Consider the following 22,767-nt stretch of genomic DNA (forward strand, 5'->3'; position numbering starts at 1 on the left):
CTAGACCCCGCTCAGTCTCCATCGGGCCTTGTTCAGTCAGGGTGGCTGAGCAAGGCCCGACGGAGAAAGGACATGACATCACAGAAGGCGAGATGGCTCGGGCAGGATGCACTAATCGGAGGGCGCTAACGAGAGGAAGAGTCTCAGGGAGCGACAGGAGGCCAGGAGCAGCCCTGCTAGTAGGGAAGCAGCGTGGCACAGCCGACAGGGCACGGACCTGGGAGTCAGAAGGACACGGGTTTTAATCCCGGCTCTGCCACTTGTCTGCTGTGTGACCTTGGGCAAGTCGCTCCACTTCTCTGGGATTGAAACAGTGAGCAAGCCAATTTTTTCTATCCACCCCAGCGCCGAGTACAGTGCCTCGCACACAGTAAGTGCGTAACAAATACCACAATTATCACTGGGGGGGGTGGGGAGGGGTGGTTGAACATGTCCAGATGGAGACAAGAAATGACATCACAGAGGACCTGGAGGATAAGTAGACACGGCTCAAGCAGGAGGAGCCAATTGCAGGGCGCCAGCGAGAGGAAGCACTTCGGGAGGTGAGGCCCAGACCCGGAGGAGGTAAGGGGGCAGACCCGGGTTCTGTGGCCCATGTCCTAGAGCTGGGGGGAGGAGAGGGAGGATGAGGAGATCCACCCCGGGGTGGGGGGCTGGAGCTGGAGCCATGGGGGAGGGAGCCAGGGAAGACTGGAGCATCGCAGATGGCGGGAATCGCGGACCCTGGCCTTAGCTCGGGTGACGATATGGGATGGAAGGGAATGGGCAGTGCCCAGTTCATTGCGATGGTGTCCAACAGGCAGTGAGAAGAAGAGCAGCGGACCAACCCAACCCTCCAGCCCTTCGGAGAGGACACTGAGCCGAGAAGTGCCGAAACGCAACTCGTGAAGAAGAGGAAGAGGAGGGCGGTGGACCCCAACACAGGCAGATGTCAAAGGAGAAGATCTCTGCCGAGCAAGCTGGACTCCCCCGGGACCATCAGACACAGAAGGAAGGAGGGGGCAAAGGGAAGGTGACCCCATGATGGAATCCCCTGGGGGCAGAGAGGGCTGGGGCCCACGGACCCAACTCTTAGCTGTCTCTGGGTTAGGGAACTGGGGGAGTTCCAGCGGCAGAGGGAAGAGGAGCGGCGGTGAGCAGCAGAGCGTGGCGACCCTTCAGGAGGAGGACGGCAGCAGCGGTGGACCCCAGTACAGACAGATGTCAAGCAGGAAGATCTCTGCCGAATAAGCTGGACTCCCCCGGAACGATTAGCTGGAAGGAGTAGTAGGGGGTGGCAAGAGGACGATGAAATCCCACGGGGGCGGAGATGCCCAGGACCCATAGAGCCGACCCTCAGCTCTCCAGGGGGCAGGCATTGTGGATGGGGCAGGGAGGGGATGGGTAGTGACCCCTGGATTAGGTTAGAGTAGGGACTGGGGGAGTTCCAGTGGCAGAGGGAAGACGACCGGTGGAGGAGGTAAATCGTCAGGACGACGGCAGCAGCGGTGGACTGCCAGATGTCAAACAAGGAAGATCTCTGCCAAATAACCTGATAGTCCCCCAGAACAATTAGATAACAATAATAATGTTGGTATTTGTTAAGCGCTTACTATGTGCAGAGCACTGTTAAGCGCTGGGGGAGATACAGGGTAATCAGGTTGTCCCATGTGAGGCTCACGGTCTTCATCCCCATTTTCCAGATGAGGTAACTAGGCACAGAGAATAATAATGCTTTTGTTGGTTTTTGTTAAGCGCTTACTCTGTGCAGAGCACTGTTCTAAGCGCTGGAGTAGATACAGGGGAATCAGGTTGTCTCACGTGAGGCTCACAGTCTTAATCCCCATTTTGCAGATGAGGTCACTGAGGCACAGAGAGGTTAAGTGACTTGCCCACAGTCACACAGCTGACAAGCGGCAGAGCCGGGATTTGAACCCATGACCTTACTCCCAAGCCTGTGCTCTTTCCACTGAGCCACGCTGCTTCTGTAGATGGAAGGAGAAGGGGGTGGCAAAAGGAAATGATTCGAGATTGGGGCGGAGAGGGCTGAGAGCTCTAGAGCCGACCCTTAGCTCTCCCTGGGAAAGGCAGGGCGGATGGGGTGGGGAGGGGGTGGGATGTGACTCCTGGATTAGGTTGGCAGGGTCTGGGGAAGTTCAGTGACAGAGGGAAGAGGAGCACCGGGACAAGGAGGAGGACGGAGCCGGCGGACCCCGGTGCAGGAAGATCTCTGCCGAATAAGCTGGACTCCCCCGGAAGAATTAGCCGGAACGAGTAGGGGGTGGCAAGAGGTAGATGATCCGAGATAGAATCCCATGAGGGCGGAGAGGGCCGAGATCTCTCAAACCAACCCTTAACTCTCCCTGGGACAGGCAGTGGGGATGGGGCGTTTAGGGGCCGGGAAGTGACTCCTGGATTAGGCTACGTCAGCGAATCTGGGAGTTCCAGTGGCAGAGGAAAGAGGAGGAGCAGAACACGGTGACACGCCAGGAGGGACGCCGCCAGACGGTCAAATGGGAAGATCTCTCCCGAGCAAGCTGGATCCCTGGCACAACTTCCCGCTTCATAATCGACCCTCACTTTCCTCCCCCCTGTTCAAAGCCTTATTAAAAGCGCATCTCCAAAAGGCCTTTCCGACGAAGCCGTCATTTCCTTTCTAATAATCACGGTATCTGTTAAGCGCTTACTATGTGCTAAGGCACTGTACTAAGCGCTGGGGTGGAGACAAACAAATCGGGATGGACAAAGTCCCCGTCCCACGTGGGGCTCACAATCACAATCCCCATTTACAGATGAGGCGCGGACAAGAGAAGCGACTTGCCCAAGGTCACCCGGCAGACGGGCGGCAGAGTCAGGATTAGAACTCATGACCTGACTCCCAGAAGGTCGCCCTTGCAGTAGGATCTGCACCCTTTATTCCCCTCCCCATCAGCTCCAGACCACTTATGTCCGTAGCCGTCATTCATTCATCTCTATCGAGACCGTCCGCTCGCTGTGGGCAGGGAACGTGTCCACCAACTCTGCCCGGGCTCCGGGGACGGCAGTGTCTACCAACTATTCCTGTCGTCTCCCAAACACGCAGTATGTGATCTGCACGCAGCTGGCGGCCATGGAAGCGCGGTCTAGCGGCTAGAGCCCGGGCCTGGGAGTCAGAAGGTCATGGGTTCTAATCCCGGCTTCGCCACTTGCCTGATGTCTGACCTGGGGCAAGTCACTTCTCTGGGCCTCAGTTCCCTCATCTGGAAAATGAGGATTGAGACTGGGAATCCCACGTGGGACAGGGTCTGTGTCCAACCCGATTTGCTTGTTTTCACCCCAGGGCTTAGTACAGTGACTGGCACAGAGTAAGCGCTTAACAAATACTCCAACTATTATTATCGTCCAGTGCTCTGCACACAGTTGGCACTCAATACAGTCGGCTGGTTGACTGACTAAAAGGGGAAGAGGAATCCTTTCAGGCATCATTACTTGGCTTCCAATGTAATCTGGCTCTTTCAAAAAGCACCAAGGTATTTTCTGTTTGTTTGGTTCATTGCGGTCTTTGTTAAGTGCCTATTATGTGCCAGGCACTGTACTAAACGTTGGGGTAGATACAAGCTAATCAGGTCTGGACACAGTCCCTGTCCCTCATGGGGCTCACGGTCTCAATCCCCATTTGGCAGATAAGGGAACTGAGGCCCAGAGAAGTGAAGTGACTCGCTCAAGGTCACACAGCAGACGTGTAGCAGAGCCGGGATTAGAACCCAGGTCCTTCTGACTGTCAGCCACCAGAGGCAGGGGAAAATGAACACCCCACCCCAACCCTTCCACCACCACCGGGCGGCTGCGCCCAGTCTCCCCCGACCGCGTCTCTCCGCGGCCCGCCCTCGTGGGCGCTGGGTGTGGCGGTCCAGCGCTTAGAACGGTGCTCGAACATAGTAAGCGCTTAACAAATACCATCTTTATTATCATCACCTGTCCCATCCGGCGTGGATCGCACGAAGGTGGGCAGCATCTTGACGGAGGCGGTGGGGTGGGTGTCGGCCGCCAGCCCTTTCTCCATCTCCTTCCGGAACCGCTCCGAGATCTCCTGCAGGTTTTCATCCGAGAGACGCATGTGGTACAGGTACTGGTCCACCTGAAGAGACGAGAACAGACGGACGGATTGGAAGGCGGCGACGGCTAGAGACTTCGGGGCTGGGAGCCATGGGGGGCTAGGGGGCCCTGGGGTCGGGGGTCGGGGGCCGGGGGGCCGGGGGCTCTCCCTTCCCCCCGCCTGATGACGGAGGCAGGAGCGGCCGAGAGCTGAATGTGAAGCCCACCCCTCTCTGTGCTTCCCGACGGCTTTATGAGAACCAGCGTGGCGTCGTGGACGGAGCCGGGGCCTGGGAGTCAGAAAGACCTGGGATCTCATCCCGGCTCCACCACTGGTCTGCTGTGTGACCTTGGGCAAGTTACTTCACTTCTCTGGGCCTCAGTGACCTCATCTGTAAAATGGGGATTGAGACCGTGAGCCCCACGTGGGACAGGGACTGTGTCCAACCGGACCTGCTCGTATCTACCCCAGCGCTTAGTACAGTGCCTGGCACACAGTGAAGCGCTTAACAAATATCATATTTTTTTTCCTGGAAGGCCAACCCATTCCCTTTAAGCGTGTTTGCGGACCATAAATTCCCAGAGGGTGGGGATCGCATCTCATTCATTCATTCAGTAGTATTTATTGAGTGCTTACTATGTGCAGAGCACTGTACTAAGCGCTGCTCTCCTGATTCTTGTCCTCTCAAGTCCTCAGACTAAGGTCCCACAGCAGACATGCTGCAAGCCGGGATGAGAAACTAGGTCCTTCGGACCCCCAGGTCCGGGCTCTAGCCACTAGAGCCCCGAAGCGGCGTGGCTTAGTGGAAAGAGCCGGGGCTTGGGAGGCAGAGGTCGTGGGTTCTAATCCCAGCTCCTCCACTTGTCTGCTGTGTGACTTCGGGCAAGTCACTTGACTTCTCTGAGCCTCGGTTACCTCATTTTAAAATGGGGATTAAGACTGTGAGCCCCACCTGGGATAACCTGATAACCTTGTATCGCCGCCAGCGCTTAGAACAGTACTTAACACACAGAAAGCGCTTCAAAAATTATTATTTTTATAGGCTGCGCTGGACCCAGGTGTCCTTGGACGGACAGTGTGGATATCCCAGAGGGCAGCGTTGCGGGACCGTCCGTCCCTTCCCAGCCCCTCCGGCCCCCGGGTCCTGGTAAGCCCCCTTTTCCTCAGCTCCCCCACCTTATGTGTCAACTCAACTCTCTCCCTTTGCTCTTCTCCCTCTCTCCCCGCCCCACAGCATTTATGTATATATGTACATGTCTATAATTATATTTATTTCTATTGATGCCTGTTTACTTGTTTCGATGTCTGTCTGCCCGCCTCTAGACTGTAAGCCCCGTATGGGCAGGGATTGTCCCTCTTTATTGCTGAATTGTACTTTTCAAGCACTTAGAACAGTGCGCTGCACACAGTAAGCGCTCAATAAATACAAATGAATGAATGAATGCTCAGTCCAGTGCTCTGCGCACAGTAGACTGAGCCCCTTGAGGGCAGGCATCAGGTCTACTAACTCTATTATACTCTCCCAAGCACTCAGTACAGTGCTCAGCACACAATAGACACAGCAGAGTGACTTGCCCAAGGTCACACAGCATATCTGTGGTGGAGCCGGGATTGGGACACCCTTCCTTCGACTCCCAGGCCTGGGCTCTTTCCACTAGGCCACGCTGCAATGGAGATGGACATAAGCGCTCTGGAGTGAGAAGAGTTAATAAAAATTGGGAACAATTATGGTATCTGTTGAACACTTACTACATGCCAGGCACTGTACTAAGCGCAGGGGTGGATACAAGCAAATCAGGCTGGACACAGTCCCTGTCCTATGTGGGGCTCACAGTCTCAATCCCCATTTTCCAGATGAGGTCACTGAGGCACAGAGAAGTGAAGTGACTGGCCCAAAGTCCCACAGCAGACAAGTGGCAGAGCCGGGATGAGAAGCCATGCCCTTCTGACTCCCAAGCCTGGGCCCTCTCGGCTACACCATGCTGCTTCTCTAACTGGAGAGGGGGTGGTGAGTGACCGGGGCCGGAGCCAATAATAATAATAGTGTTGGTATTCATTAAGCACTTACTATGTGCAGAGCACTGTTCTAAGCGCTGGGGGAGATACAGGGTCATCAGGTTGTCCCATGTGAGGCTCACAGTCTTAATCCCCATTTTACATATGAGGGAACTGAGGCACCGAGAAGTGAAGTGACTCGCCCATAGTCACACAGCTGACAAGTGGCGAAGCCGGGATTGGAACCCGTGGCCTCTGACTCCCAAGCCCGTGCTCGTTCCTCTGAGCCACGCTGCCTCTCTACACAACGATAAACAGAAACATTCTGGCCCACAACGAGCTTACGGTCTAGAGGGAGGGCGACAGACATTTATATAAAGCAAATGAGAGATATGGACATAAGAGCTGCGGGGCTGGGAGAGGGGGAAGAACAGAGGGAGCAAGTCGGGGCGACGCAGAAGGGAGTGGGAGGTGAGGAAAAGGGGGGCTTAGTCTGGGAAGGCTTCCTGGAGGAGAGGAGCGGGGGAGAGTGATTGTGACATTTGAGGAGGGAGGCCGTTCCAGACCAGAGGCAGGATGTGGGCAAGGGGTCAGCGGCGAGATTGGGGAGGTGGAGGCCCGGTGAGAAGGTAAGCGCGCACACATACACACACACACACACACACACACACACCCTTGACAAAGCCGCTGCAGGGGCTAGGGGAAAGGGCAAGGAGCCACATCCTATTTCCTGCTAGCCACCCATCTCAGTCACCACAATCCCTTTGTTTTTTGTTTTTTTAAATGATCTTTGTTATTGCCAAGAGCTGTTCTAAGCACTGTGGTAGATACAAGCTAATCAGGCAGGATACAGTCCCTGTCCCACGCGAGGCTCACTTGTAGGATGGAGAACAGGTACTGAATCATCATTTTGCAGTTGAGGGGATAGAGGCACTGAGAAGCAAAGTGACTTGCCCAAGGTCACAGTATTTGTTGGTATTTGTTAAGCGCTTACTATGTGCACTGTTCTAAGCGCTGGGGGGGGGGGGGGGTATACGAGGCAATCGGGTTGTCCCACTTGGGGATCACAGTCTTAATCCCCATTTTACAGATGAGGGAACTGAGGCCCAGAGAAGTGAAGTGACTTGCCCACAGTCACACAGCTGACAAGTGGCGGAGCCAGGATTAGAACCCGTAACCTCTGACTCCCAAGCCCGGGCCCTTTCCGCTGAGCCACACTCCAATAATGTTGGTATTTGTTAAGCGCTTACTATGTGCAGAGCAGTGTTCTAAGTGCTGGGGTAGATACAGGGGAATGAGGTCGTCCCACGTGAGGCTCACAGTCTTCACCCCCATTTTCCAGATGAGGGAACCGAGGCACAGAGAAGTGAAGTGACTTGCCCACAGTCACACAGCTGACAAGGGGCAGAGTCGGGATGCGGTGCAGCCGGGCTAATAATAATAACGGTACTTGTTACGCGCTTACTATCTGCCAAGCACTGTTCTAAACGCTGGATTAGTACAAGTTAATCAGGTAGGACACAGGCCCTGTCCCACTTAGGGCTCACACTCTTAACCTGCATTTTTTTACAGAAGAGGCAACTGAGGCACAGAGCAGTGAAGTGACTTCCCCAAGGTCCACAGCAGACGAGTGGCAGAGCCGGAATTAGAACCCATGACCTTCTGACTCCCAGGCACGGGCTCTACCCTCTAGGCTCTGCTGACAGACACTTTCCTCCACCCCGAAACAGGAAGTCAGACAGCCTCTCTGCTGCTGTTTACTTTCACTCACAGACCGGTGAGCTGTGGGTATCAAACAATCGGTGTTATATACTGAGCGCTTAGTGTGTGCGGACCACGGTATTAAGCGCTTGGGAGAGAACGATACAACAGAGTTAGCAGACACGTTCCCTGCCCACATCAACCTTCAGGGCTAGAGCGGTAAGACGGACATTAATTGGCAGGGAATGTGTCTACTAAATCTGTCCTACTGTTCCATTGTACTCTCCCAAGCGCTTAGTACAGTCTCTGCACACAGTAAGCACTCAGTCGATACCACTGATTGATTGATAAATAAATGATGGATAAAGACATAAGTGCTGTGGGGCTCAGGGAGCGGTGAATAAAGGGTGCAAATCCAAGTTCAGAGGCGATGCAGAAAGGAGAAGTAGGGGAAATAATAATAATGGTATTTGTTAAGCGCTTTATTATGTGCCAGGCACTGTATTAAGCGCCGGGGTGGATACAAGCAAATCAAGTCGGACACAATCCCTGTTCCTTGTGGGGCTCACAGCCTCAATCCCCATTTTACAGAGGAGGGAACTGAGGCACAGAGAAGTGATGAGACCATGGGCAAGCAGACACAGCAGACAAGTGGCACATGGGGATTAGAACCCGTGACCTTCTGACTCCCAGGCCCAGGCTCTTCCATTGCGCCATGCTGCTTCTCTAATGAAGGAGTAGGCTAATAATAACTGTGGTATTTATTAAGCACTTACTACATGCCAGGCGGTATAAGAAGCGCCGGGGTAGACCCAAGATAATCGAATCGGGGACAGTCCCCGTCCCACGTGGGGCTCAGAGCCTTAATCCCCATTCTACAGATGTGGAAACTGAGGCCCAGAGAAGTGAAGTGACTTATCCAAGATCTCACAGCAGACATGTAGAGGAGCTGGGATTAGAATAATAATAATTATGGTATTTGTTAAGAGCTTAATATGTGCCACGCACTGTACTAAGCAGTGGAGCACTAAGTAGAACCCAGGTCCCCCGACTCCCAGAGTCAAGCTCTTTCAGTTTCGGCAACGAAACTGAAGACCGTGTTTCTGCAGGGCAAGGATGCTCAATAAATACTCTTCATCCATCGGGTGATGGATCCCCCACTTTGCTCTATCCCCTTTCCCGGCCCCATGGCACTTGTGTATCTATGTACATATCTGTAATTCTATTTACTTACATTAATGCCCGTTCACCTATTTTGATGTGTATAGATCTATAATTCTATTTATAATTATGCTTTTGATGCCTGTTTAACTTGTTTCTATGCCTGTCTCCCCCCTTTTAGACTGTGAGCCCAACTGTGGGCGGGGATTATCTCTCTGTTGCTGAACTGTACATTCCAAGCGCTCGGGACAGTGCTGTGCACATAGTAAGCGCTCAGCAAATACAACTGAAAATCCACTTCTCCAGCCTATCAGCGATTCACTATGCTACAAATCAAGTCTTTATTGAGCACTTCCAGTAGTAGTCTTTCATTCAATCGTATTTATTGAGAGCTATGTGCAGAGCTCTGTACTAAGCGCTTGGAATATTCAACTGGGCAACAGATAGGGACAATCCCTGCCCAATATCGGGATCACATTCTGCTCCTCCTCCCCTCCCCATTCCCCCTTTTCCCTCCCCACAGCACTTGTGCGTATTTGTATATATTATTTATTACTCTATTCATTTTGTTAATGATGTGTATATATCTATGATTCTATTGATCTTGATGATATTGACACCAGACTACTTGTTTTGTTTTGTTGTCTGTCTCCCCCGTTTAGACCGTGAGCCCACTGTTGGGCAGGGATTGTCTCTATCTGTTGCCGAATTGTACTTTCCAAGCGCTTAGTACAGGGCTCTGCACATAGTAAGCGCTCAATGAATACGATTGAATGAATGAATGAAGACGCCTAGCCTCAAGGTGCTCACAGTCTAGCAGGGGAGACTTTCCCCAAAAGTCTGAAGGGAACTTTGGACGGCCCTCCTGCAGTTAAGCCATTTCTCGCTTGGACCACCACGACCAGTCCGGCCTCCATGGAAAGAGCAGACAGGAAGCGCTTAGTACAGTCCTCTAGACCGTAAGCTCATCCTCTGGACTGTAAGCTCGTTGCGGGCAGGTAATTTGACTGGTACTGTTCCCTTGTCCTCTCCCAAGAGTTTAGTATGTTGCCCTGCACACAGTAAGCGCTCAATAAATATGATTGACCGACTGCTGAAAAATAATAATAATAGTCATTGTTAAACTCATACTATGTGTCAAGCATTGTTCTAAGTGCTGGGGTAGATTCAAGCTAATCAGGTTGGGCACAGTCCATGACCCGTAAGGGGTTCGCAGCTTTAATCCCATGAAGCCCCGGGGCTTAGTGGCAAGAGCCCGGGCTTGGGAGTCAGAGGTCATGGGTTCTAATCCTAGCTCCGCCACTTGTCAGGTGTGTGACTTTAGGGCGTCACAACTTCTCTGTGCCTCAATTACCTCACCTGTAAAATGGGGATTAAGACTGTGAGCCCCACGTGGGACAATCTGATTACGTTGTATCTACCCCAGTGATTAACAGTGCTTGGCACACAGTAAGCGCTTAACAGATATTATTATTATTATTATTAAAAGCATCATGGCGTAGTGAGTGGCTAGAGCCCGGGGCCTGGGAGTCAGAAGGTCATGGGTTCTAATCCCTGTTCCATCCACCTGTCTGCCGTGTGGCCTTGGGTAAGTCACTTCACTTCTCTAACCCTCAGTTCCCTCATCTGTAAAATGGGGATTGACACTGTGAGCCCCCCACGGGACGGGGACTGTGTCCAACTAGTATTACCTAGTATCCACCCCAGTGCTCAGTACAGTGCCTGACACATAGTAAGCACTTAGCAAATACCATTTTTATTATTATTACTTTTACAGATAAGGTATCTGATTAGTGACTTGCCCACATTGCCATTGCCAGGTTAGTGAAGTGACTTGCCTGAGGTCACCTAGCCGACAAGTGGCCTAGGAGGATTAGAACCCAGGTCCTTCTGACTCCCAGGCCCGGGCCCTATCCACTAGGCCGAACTGCTCCGCTAAAATAGCATGGACCAATTGACTTTGAATTTCCCACGTGTCCTTCCTCCAAGGCTTCCTCCCGGGAGACACGAGCCGTCCCTCTGTCTCCTTTTAGACCGTGAGCCCGTCGTCGGGCAGGGACGGTCTCTCTCTGTTGCCTAATTGTCCATTCCAAGCGCTTAGTCCAGTGCTCTGCACATAGTAAGCGCTCAATAAATACCATTGAATGAATGAATGAAACAGGACAGGGCGATAACCCGAGGGAGCCAGCCCGCTGGCGCTGAGGCAGACCCCGGACCGGACCCCGCCGGGGTCCCAGGCAGGAGGCGGGCGTGGGTGGGGGAAGGGGCCGCGCCGGGGAGCCCGGCGGAAGCCCGTAGCCGCCTCAGAGAACATTTTCGACGAAACGTGTTGACAACTGTAGGTGAACTTCCTCCTTGAGCAACTTCCGCCTGGTTTCCGCTTCGTCTCCTCTCCCCGGCACAGCCCGACCTGCTACCTCCTCCATCCTCCCCGCTAGGCCCGCCCCGTCCCGTCCCCCGCCCCCAACCCCTCGGCACCTCACGCCCTCGGGGGCCTTCTGACCTCCCACCGGGGGAAGAAGAACCCTAGGGCACTTGCCAGGAAAGCAGGTGCCCCTGTCCGAGGCCTGGGAGACCGAGGCCCCGGGTTCTAAACCCGGCTCCGCCACTCGCCGGACCCGCGACGGTGGGAAAGCAGCAGCGCGGCGGAGTGGATAGAGCAGGGGCTCGGGAGTCAGAAGGTCATGGGCTCCATTCCCGACTCCGCCACTCGTCTGCTGCGAGACCTTCCCTTCTCTGTGCCTCAGTTCCCTCATCTGTAAAATGAAGACTGTGATCCCTGTGTGGGACTGGGACCGTGTCCGATCTCGTATCTACCCCCAGCACTTAGAACGGTGCCTGGCACATAGTAAGAGCTTAACAAATACCATCATCATCATTATTCATTTTTCCGTGCCTCAGTTTCCAACTATAAAATGGGGATTAAGCCCCCCCCATTTAGACCGTGGGCCCCATGAGACAGGGACTGTACCCCCACCTGATGGTGTCGTATCCACCCCGGCACTTAGAACGGCGCTTCTTATCCCGGCTCCGCCACTTGTCTGCCACTTCACTTCTCCGGGCCTCGGTTCCCTCATCTGGAAAATGGGGATGAAGACTGTGAACCCCATGGAGGACTGGGACTGGGTCCAATCTTGGATCTACCCCAGCACTGAGAAGAGTGCCTGGCACATAGTGAGGGCTAAATAAATACCATAATTATTATTATTAACAGGGCTCGACACAGTCAGCAACACCATAATTATTATCGGAGAAACGGGCAGGAAGCTGGATTGGCTGGTAAAGGGGAGGGAGAGAGAGAAAATGGGAGGGGGAAGGGAACTGGGCTGGGGGTCCAGAGCAGCCCGGGTTTTGGGGGAGGCCTCGAGTTCGGGGGAGGCCTCGGGATGCTCTAAAGCAGTTTGCAAGATGGGGGAGTAAGCTGCTGCCCACCCCCACCCGCTGCCCCGTGGGATTCAGGGAGCTGCCACTCTCGCGGTCATGGGTTCAAATTCCGGCACTGCCATTTGTCTGCTGGGCATCCCCGGGTAAGTCACTTCACTCCTCTGGGCCTCAGTGACCTCAACTGGAAAATGGACATTGAGACCGTGAGCCCCTCATAGGACACGGACGGTGTCCAACCCGATCTGCACGCATCCACCCCCAGCGCTCGGTAGAGCGCCTGGCACATCGTAAGCGCTTAAGAAATGCCAGAATTACTATTTATTACCACCCCTGGGCTGCCGCCAGGAAAGGGAAGACCACACACACAGAACCCGTCCACGTGGGAAACCACAGGACAGGACCGTGATGCCCGGCGGCTGCCAGGGAAACAGCTGCTGCCCGCAGCTCGGGGGAACGGAGCGGGCGGGGGGGAGGCCGCTGCCCACCTCCTCTCCGGGGCCTCCCACCACCGCGCAGCACTCCGCACGGTGCTCCACACGGTGCACCGAAGAAGCAATATCGTCACTGCTCCAGAGAGGCAGCTTGGCCTAGTGGCTAGAGCCCGGGCCTGGGAGTCAGAAGGATGTGGGTTCTAATCTTCGCTGTGGCACCTTGAGCGAGTCGCTTCGCTTCTCTGGGCCTCGGTTCCCTCATCTGGAAAATGGGGATGAAGTCCGGGAGCCCCACGTGGGACGAAGACCGGAGGCCCCCCTCTAGACTGTGAGCTCCTTGCGGGCAGGGACCGTCATCTCTTTATGGCCGTATTGTGTTCTCCCCAGCGCTTAGTACAGCGCTCTGCACCCAGTAAGGGCTTAATAAATACAATCGAATGAATGACAGGGACTGGGTCCAACCGATTAGCTTGCGTCCACTCCAGCGCTTAGAACAGTGCCTGGCATATAGTAAGTGCTTAACAAGTGCCGCAATTATTATCACCATCATTATTATTCTTTGATTATTAAGCGGAGTCCCCGAGCCCCGTGTCCATCCATCCGGCCGCAGCCGTCCGCCCTCTCCCGCCTCCCTCGCCGGGCTGCGCCTCGGCCAACCCCACGCTCGGACTCAGCTCCGCCAGACCGGGGGCGGGGAAGGGAAAGGGGGCGAGGCGTGGACGGGTCCCGGGATCTGCCGGGATCAGCCGACACTCCCAGGGATCCTATTACGCCAGTCGGGGGGTGACTCACCCCGTTTCCTGTTATTCCAGCTCTCACTCCCTGGAACGCGGTCGGTTTTCCCGGACGCGCGGCCTACAACCCCGGGGGTGCCGGGGAAGACCCCACCCCCGCGGGCCCGGCCACCCGGAGGCCGGGTCCCCGGGGAGCTCGAGGCCAGCGACCCCCAGAAGAGAATCTCCTCTCCGTGAGGGGGATTCGATCGGAAAGAGAAAGCGGGTTCAATTCACCGAGTCGAATCGCGGGAGCAGCGCGGCCTCGAGGGAAGACCATGGGGCTGGGCGTCAGGGGACCTGAGTCCCCGTCCCGCCTGAGTCACCTTGGGCAAGTCACTTAACCTCCCGAGCCTCAGTTTCCTCACCTGGCTCAGGCTGGGAGCCCCACGTGGGGCAGGGATGGTGACAGCCTGACTGTCTCGGATCTCTCCCGGAGCCTGGCACAGAGTTAGCGCTGAACGAATGCCACTCTCATCGCTAGTCTGGGTCCGGAGCACCAGCACAGAGGTGGGCCGGCTGTCCCTCACCCCCCGCCCCCATCCCAGTTACCTCAGTCAGCTCACTGTGGGCAGGGAATGTGCCCGTTTATTGATGTACTGGACTCTCCCAGGCGCTTAGTCCAGTGCTCTGCTCACAGTAAGCGCTCAATAAATACGATTGAATGAGCGGATGCCTCTCTTCCCCTGTAGACTGTCAGCTCCTGGCGAGCGGGGATGACATCTTTTGTCATAATGGACTTTTCCCAGCGCTTAGTACAGTGCTCTGCACACAGTAACCGCTCAATAAATGAGTGAATGCCTCTCTTCCCCTGTAGACTGTCAGCTGCTGGTGAGCGGGGATCATATCTTTCGTTGTAACGGACTTTCCCCAGGGCTTAGCACAGTACTCGGCACACAGTAAGCGCTCGATAAATACGATTGAATGAATGAATGAAGGAATGAATGAAAGCTCCCCCCCCTTCCCATCCCCGAGACACGAGTCTGGGTGTCCCCCCAAGGTGCAGTTTTCTCCGCCCCGGGCCCCCTCTATGTCCAAACCTCAGCCCCCGACAAGGATTATAGCCCCTTGGGGGGGGGGGGGTAATCATAATAATAATAATAATGATGATAATGGTATTTGTTAAGAGAAAGAAGCTGTTCAGAGATGCTGCGTGGCTCAGTGGAAAGAGCACGGGCTTGGGAGTCAGAGATCATGGGTTCGAAATCCGACTCTGCCCCTTGTCAGCTGTGTGACACGGAGCAAGTCACTTAACTTCTTTGTGCCTCAGGTAAAATGGGGTTTAAGACTGTGAGCCCCACGTGGGGCAACCTGATCACCATGTAACCTGCCCATTGCTTAGACAGTGTTTCGCACATAGTAAGCGCTTAACAAATGCCATCTTTTTTTTTTTTAAAGCATTTACTATGTGTCATGCACCATACTAAGCGCTGGACCCTGTCTAATCCTGGCTCTGCCACTTGTCAGCTGTGTGACCCTGGGCAAGTCACTTAATAATAACGTTAATAATTTGTTAAGCGCTTACTATGTGCAGAGCACTGTTAATAATGTTGGTATTTGTTAAGCGCTTACTATGTGCCGAGCACTGTTTTAAGCGCTGGGGTAGATACAGGGTAATCAGGTTGTCCTACGTGAGGCTCACAGTTAATCCCCATTTTACAGATGAGGTAACTGAGGCACAGAGAAGTGAAGTGACTTGCCCTGGGGTAGATACAGGGTCATCAGGTTGTCCCACATGGGGCTCACAGTCTTAATCTCCATTTTACAGATGAGCTAACTGAGGCTCAGAAGTGAAGTGACTTGCCCACAGTCACACAGCTGACAAGTGGCAGAGACGGGATTCGAACCCATGACCTCTGACTCCCAAGCCTGGGCTCTTTCCACTGAGCCACGCTGCTGCTCAACTTAACTACTCTGCCTCAGTTACTTCATCTGTAAAATGGGGATAAAGACCATGAGCCCCACGTGGGACAACCTGATCACCTTGTGCCTACCCCAGAGCTTAGAACAGTGCTCGGTACATAGTAAGCGCTTAAAAGTACCAGTTATTATTATTATGATTAAGCGCTGGAAGTTAGGGAGGCCCATTGACCAGGGAAGTGAATTTTGGGACACCTGGGCCCAACTGTGGTCCCTCGGTGGCCCAGACGAGCGACTCGTGGCCCAAATCAGTGTGGCTCAGTGGAAAGAGCCCGGGCTTGGGAGTCGGAGGTCAAGAGTTCGAATCCCGACTCTGCCGCTAGTCAGCTGTGTGACTGTGGGCAAGTCACTTCACTTCTCTGGGCCTCAGTTACCTCATCTGTAAAATGGGGATTAACTGTGAGCCTCATGTGGGACAACCCAATTCCCCTGTATTGACTCCAGCACTTAGAACAGTGCTCTGCACATAGTAAGCGCTTAACCAATACCAACGATGGGCCCGGCCCCCACCCCTCTCGCCCTCCGGGAGGGCTTGGGAGGAGGTTGGGGGAGATGAAGGGGTGACCACCCCCTCCAGCTACTCCCCACCCCGCCAAGACTCTGCCTTTAATGAGTAGCAGCACGGCGTAGCGGATAGAGCACCGGCCTGAGAATCTGAAGGTCACGGGTTCTAATCACAGCTCCGCCACTTGTCTGTGGTATGGGCTTGGGCAAGTCACTTCACTTCCCTGGGCCTCAGTTCCCTCATCTGTAAAATAGGGGTTGAGAGGGGGAGCCCCACAGTGGGGAACAGGGACTGTGTGCAATCTATTTCGCTTGTAATCACCTCAGTCCTTAGTACAATGTCTGGCCCTTAAGAAGCACTTAAATACTATGATTATTATTATTACCAAGAATAATAATAATCACGACTGGAGCATCACTGTGTAGTGGATAGAGCACGAGCCAGGGAGTCCGAAGGTCATGGGTTCTAGTCCCGGCTCTGCCACTTGTCTGTTGTGTGACCTTGGGCAAGACTGTCTCTATCTGTTGCCGATTTGTACATTCCAAGCGCTTAGTACAGTGCCCTGCACATAGTAAGCGCTCAATAAATACTATTGAATGAATGAATGAATTTACTTCTCTGGGCCTCAGTGACCTCATCTGCAAAATGGGGATGAAGACTGTGAGCCCCACGTGGGACAACTTGTTTCCCGTGTCTACCCCAGCGCTTACAGCAGTGCTCGGCACTGATTACTCGACAACTCGACACCTTGATTACTCTGTTTAACTTGATTACTCTGAGAAGCAGCGTGGCTCAGTGGAAAGAGCCCGGGCTTTGGAGTCAGAGGTCATGAGTTCGAATCCCAGCTCTGCCACTTGTCAGCTGTGTGACTGTGGGCGAGTCACTTCATTTCTCTGTGCCTCAGTTACCTCATCTGTAAAATGGGGATTAAGACCGTGCGCCCCACGTGGGACATCCTGATTCCCCTGTGTCTACCCCAGCGCTTAGAACAGTGCTCGGCACATAGTAAGCGCTTAACAAATACCAACATTATTATTATTATTGTATGTACCCCAGCACTTGGAACAGTGCTAGGCACATACTAAGCGCTTAAATACCATAAATATTATGGTACGGGGGACAGGGACTGTGTCCAACCCGATTTGCTTGTATCTACCCCAGCTCATACCTAATCCCTAACCCCTCATACCTAAAAATCTACCTTACCCCAGTTTTATTGATGAGGAAACTGAGGCCCAGAGAAGGTAACTGCCCCAAAACCAGATAGAGTGGAGGTAATACTAAGGACCCAGGTATCCTGGGTCTTTCTCCCTGCCTGCGTCTCCCCTGCTCTACGCATGATCACACCTGGCAGTCAGTCAGTCAAGCGTAGGTATTAAGCGCTTACTGTTCATTCATTCATTCATTCATTCATTCATTCAACCGTAGTTACTGAGTGTTTACTGTGTGCAAAGCACTGAGAGAAGCAGCGTGGCTTAGTGGAAAGAGCACGGGTTTGGAAGTCAGAGGTCTTGGGTTCTAATCTCGGCTCTGCCACTTGTCTGCTGTGTGACCTTGAGCAAGTCATTTCGTTTCTTTGGGCATTCTCTGTGCCTCAGTTACCTCATCTGTAAAATGGAGATTCAAACCGTGAGGCCCACGTGGGACAACCTGATCACTTTGTATCCCCCAGCACTTAGAACAGTGCTTTGCACAGAGTAAGCGCTTAACAAATACCACCATTTATTTATTTTTTATTTCTCTGTGCCTCAGTTACCTCATCTGTAAAAATGGGGATTAAAAAGTGTGAGCCCCACGTGGGAATATCTGATGACCCTGTATCTCCCCCAGCGCTTACAACAGTGCTCGGCACATAGTAAGCACTTAAATACCATAATTATTATTTTTATTACTAAGCACTTGGGCAAGTACAACAGAATTATTCCCTGCCTACAGAGGAAAGAGGCCACTCCTGAAGAGAGTCGGTTAAAATGCCCTCAGAATCCCACTTTTGGAAGGAGGCAGGGAATGAGGGTCCGTCTCCTCCAGGAGGCCTTCCCTGACTAAGCCCCCCTTTCCTCTTCTCCCACTCCCTTCTGACTTGCTCCCTATATTCATTCCCGCTTCCCAGTCCCACACCACTTTTAACTTCTCGGCGCCTCAATCACCTCATCTGTAAAATGGGGATGAAGACTGTGAGCCCCACATGGGGCAACCTGACGACCTTGTGTCTACCCCAGGGCTTAAAACGGTGCTTGACACACAGTAAGCGCATAAGTACCATCATTATGTCCATATCTGTCATTGATTTATTTCAATTAATGCCCGTCTCCCCGCTTCTAGACTGTAAGCTGGTTGTGGGCAGGAAATGTGTCTTTATCACTGCACTGTCCTCTCAGAGTAAGAGCTCAGTAAATTCCTTCATTCATTCAATCGTATTTATCGAGCGCTTCCTATGTGCAGAGCACTGGACTAAGCGCTTGGAATGGACAATTCGGCAACAGATAGGAGTCCCTGCCCAACAACGGCCTCACAGTACGACTGAGTGAATGAATGGGGAGGTCTTTCGGGAAGAAGCCACCCCAAATCCCCACACGTCCCACCCGGCCCCTCCCCGCGACGCCCCACCCCTGTGACTTGATGTCCAAGGATGCGTCAGAGGAGGTGTCGGGTGGAAATTACGCGAAGGGCGAAGTGATGGTGCAACAGTCCTGGTGACTAAGCCGTCTCACACGCTCCCAACAACCCACACCGAGGTCGGTCCGGGGCCGGTGCCGAGCCCTCCCTGTCATTCATTCAGCGGTATTTATTGAGCGCTTCTTATGTGCAGAGCACTGTACTAAGCGCTCGGAATGTACAATTCGGCAACAGAGACAATCCCTGCCAATGACAGGTTCACAGTCTCCCTTCCCCTCTAGACTGTCAGGTCGTCTTGAGCAGGGGATGTCTGTTTATTGCTCTACGGGACTCTCCCGAGCGCTTCGTCAATAACAAATATGCCGTTTGTTAAGCGCTTACTATGTGTCACGCACTGTTCTAAGCTCTGGGGTAGATGGCTCAGTGGAAAGAGCACGGGCTTGGGAGTCAGAGGTCATGAGTTCGAATCCCGGGTCTGCCACTTGTCAGCTGGGTGACTGTGGGCAAGTCACTTCACTTCTCTGGGCCTCAGTTACCTCATCTGTAAAATGGGGATTCACTGTGAGCCTCACGTGGGACCACCTGATGACCCTGTATCTCCCCCAGCGCTTAGAACAGTGCTCGGCACATAGTGAGCGCTTAACAAATACCACCATTATCACAAGGTTATCAGGTTGTCCCACGTGGGGCTCACAGTCTTACGGATGAGGTAACTGAGGCACAGAAGTGAAGTGAGTTGCCCAAGGTCACACAGCGGACAAGGGAGGAGCCAGGATTAGAACCCACGGCCTCTGACTCCCAAGCCCGGGCTCTTGCCGCTAGGTTACATCGCTTCTCATAGTCCAGTGCTCAGCCCACAGTAGGTGCTCAATAAATACGACTGACTAGACTGTCAGCTCCTTGTGGGCAGGGGATGTAGCTGTTCATTGCTCTCTTGTCCTCTCCCAAGTGCTTAGTCCAGTGCTCTGCACATAGTAAGCACTCAATAAATACGACAATTAAAATGAATGAATATTGTTCTGCTGTCCTCTCCCAAACGCTTAGTCCAGTGTTCTGCCCAGGAAACTCTCAATACGATTGAATTAAAATGAATGAATATTGCTCTACTGCCCTCTCCCAAGCGCTTAGTCCAGTGCTCTGCACAGCAAGAGCTCATTAAATAACTGAAGACTTCCTGTCACAGAGAGCCATAACCATATGCTTTGGCCTGCTTGGAATAATTTTTAAAAATGTTGGTATTTGTTAAGCGCTTACTATGTGCAGAGCACTGTTCTAAGCACTGGGGTAGATACAGGTTCATCAGGTTGTCCCACATGAGGCTCACAGTCTTCATCCCCATTTTACAGATGGGGGAACTGAGGCACAGAGAAGTGAAGTGACTTGCCCAAAGTATTCATCCCCTCTCCCAGCTTCAAAGCATCTCATGTCCAACAGAGAAGCAGCGTGGCTCAGTGGCAAGAGCCCGGGCTTGGGAGTCACAGGTCCTGGGTTCTAATCCCAACTTCGCCACTGATCAGCTTTGGGCAAATCACTTGACTTCTCTGTGCCTCAGTTACCTCATCTGTAAAAACGGGAATTAAGATGGTGAGTCCCTCATGGGACAACCTGATAACCTTGTATCTATCCCAGTGCTTAGAACAGTGCTTGACACATAAAAAGCACTTAAATACCATCATTATTATTATTATTGTTATCTCTATCATTTTTTCCATTACTTTCCATCTCCCCCTCTAGACTGTCAGCTCACTGTGGGCGGGGAATGTGTCAATAAATTGTTATATTGTACTCTTCCCAATTCTTAATTACACTGCTTGGTAAGCGCTCAATAAATAAGATCGATTGACTTGGTAGATACGTTCCCTGCCCAACAGCTGAGAGTCTAGAGAAGCAGCGTGGCTTAGTGGAAAGAGCTGGGCTTGGGAGTCAGAGGTCGTGGGTTCTAATCTTGGCTCCGCCACTTGTCTGCCGTGTGACCTTGGGCAAGTCACTTCACTTCTCTGTGCCTCAGTGACCTCATCTGTAAAATGGGGATGAAGACTGTGAGCCTCATGTGGGACAACCTGATTACCCTATATCTACCCCAGCGCTTAGAACGGTGCTCTGCACATAGTAAGCGCTTAAATACCAACATTATTATTATTATTATTAAAGAAAAAGTTTACCTGCCACCTCATTTAAGAACTAACAGAGAAGCTAGGTGTCAAGGTGGACCCGTGACTTTCTGACTCCCAGGCCCGGGGTTCTACCATTCATTCGTTCATTCAAACGTATTTATTAAGCTCTTACCGTGTGCAGGGCACTGTAGTAAGCGCTTGGGAAAGAACAATACAACAATAAACAGTGACAACCCCTGCCCACAAGGAGCCATCTATCCACTATGCCACGCTGCTTCAACATATTTTTAGACATACTCCCTGCCCACAACGAGCTTTGATCTTATCCCCATTGCATAGATGAAGAAACTGCGGCCCAGAGAGGTTTAGTGGCCTGTAATTTATGTATATTAATGTCTAATGATAATTATAATTAATAATTATGGTATTGGTTCAGTGCTTACTATATGCCAAGCATCGTACTAAACCCCCCTTTAGACCGTCAGCTCATTGAGGGCAGGGAATGTGTCGGTTTGTTGCGCTACTGTACTCTCCCAAGGGTTTAGTACAGTGCTCTGCCCACAGTAAGCACTCAGTAAATAGCTTCGACATGATTGAGAAGCAGCGTGGCTCAGTGGAAAGAGCCCGGGCTTGGGAGTCAGCGGTTGTGGGTTCTAATCTCCGTTTCACCACCTGTCAGCTGTGACTTTGGGCAAGTCACTTCACTGGGCCTTAGTGCCCTCATCTGTAAAATGGGGATGAAGACTGTGAGCCCCACGTGGGACAAGCTGATGACCTTGTATCTATCCCAGCGCTTGGAACGGCGCCTGGCACAAAGTAAGCACTTGCGTATTATTAATAAACAGGACTGACAGGGGCGGCTTAGAGGATAGAGCCCGGGCCTGGGAGTCAGAAGGTCCTGGGTTCTAATCCCGGCTCTGCTCCTTGTCTGCTGTGTGACCTTGGGCAAGTCACCACTTCCCTGGGCCTTAGTTCCCTCATCTATAAAACAGGGATTAAGAGTATGAGCCCCATGTGGGACAGGGACTGTGACTGACCTACCTTGTATCTATCCCAGCACTTAGAATAGTGCTTGGCACATAGTAAGTGCTTAAATACCAGCGAGGCTCAGTGGAAAGAGCCTGGGATTCGGGAGTCAGAGGTCATGAGTTCGACTCCCGGCTCTGCCACTTGTCAGCTGTGTGACTGTGGGCAAGTCACTTCACTTCTCTGGGCCTCAGTTCCCTCATCTGTAAAATGGGGATTAACTGTGAGCCTCACGTGGGACAACCTGATGACCCTGCATCTACCCCCGCACTTAGAACAGTGCTCTGCACAGAGTAAGCGCTTAACGAACACCAACATTATTATGATTATTATTATTATTATGAGTTCAGTGGCAGAGCTGGGTTTAAAACCAAACCCGTGCTCCTTCCCCTCGGCCACGCTGGCTCCCTACGATTATCTCATTATCACTTGGGCACTCACAGACTTGCTGCCGCTGTACACAGGTTTACATTATTCGAGGACTATTTCCTCCTTCCGCTACGTTATTCTGTGTCTGTCTCCTTGGCTAAGATCGTCAGCAAGAGGGAAAAAAACAACACACAGGACCAGGAGCCAGGAATCCTAAGTTCTAATTCCAGATCCAACATCTGCAAGCTGTTTGACCTGGGGTGAGTCACTTATCCTCTCTGGGCCTCAGTTTCCTCATCTGTAAAATGGGAATAAAATACCTGTTCCAATAACAACAACAACCGTGGTGTTCGTTAGCACTTACTATATGCAAGGCACGGTACTAAGCGCTGAGGTGAATACAAGGAAATCGGGTTGGCCACGGTTCCTGTCCTGCACGGGGCTCACAGTCTGGATCCCCATTTTAGAGATGAGGCAACTGAGACCCAGAAAAGTGAAGTGACTTTCCTAAGGTCATACAGCCGACAAGTGGTGGAGCCAGGATTAGAACCCTGAGAGGTTCTGAGGAGAAGCAGAGTGGCTTAGTGGCAAGAGCCCGGGCTTGGGAGTCAGAGGTCACGGGTTCTAATCCTGCCTCTGCCACTTGTCAGCTGTGTGACCTTGGGAAAGTCACTTCACTGCTCTGTGCCTCAGTTACCTCATCTGGAAAATGGGGATT

At 52.6% G+C, this 22,767-nt stretch overlaps 1 protein-coding gene and 1 long non-coding RNA gene across 3 annotated transcripts in view; one reads left to right on the forward strand and one right to left on the reverse strand.

Moving 5' to 3' along the window:
- The window catches only part of HK2 (hexokinase 2), a 78,423-nt gene that overhangs the window by 40,566 nt on the left and 15,090 nt on the right, over positions 1 to 22,767 (reverse strand). The window contains 1 exon segment of the mRNA XM_029065992.2: positions 3,934 to 4,096. Coding sequence (XP_028921825.1) covers positions 3,934 to 4,096 — 163 coding nt within the window.
- Positions 288 to 1,591, forward strand: LOC114812278. Of its 2 annotated transcripts, XR_003759942.1 has the most exons (3): positions 288 to 313; positions 418 to 564; positions 800 to 1,591. It is a non-coding gene; the product is annotated as an uncharacterized LOC114812278 (long non-coding RNA). The 2 variants fall into 2 exon arrangements; XR_003759941.2 differs by lacking the exon at positions 288 to 313 and having other exon boundaries at positions 384 to 564.

The sequence above is a fragment of the Ornithorhynchus anatinus genome, chromosome 5, assembly GCF_004115215.2.
Source record: "Ornithorhynchus anatinus isolate Pmale09 chromosome 5, mOrnAna1.pri.v4, whole genome shotgun sequence".
In the NCBI taxonomy this organism is placed as follows: Eukaryota; Metazoa; Chordata; class Mammalia; order Monotremata; family Ornithorhynchidae; genus Ornithorhynchus; species Ornithorhynchus anatinus.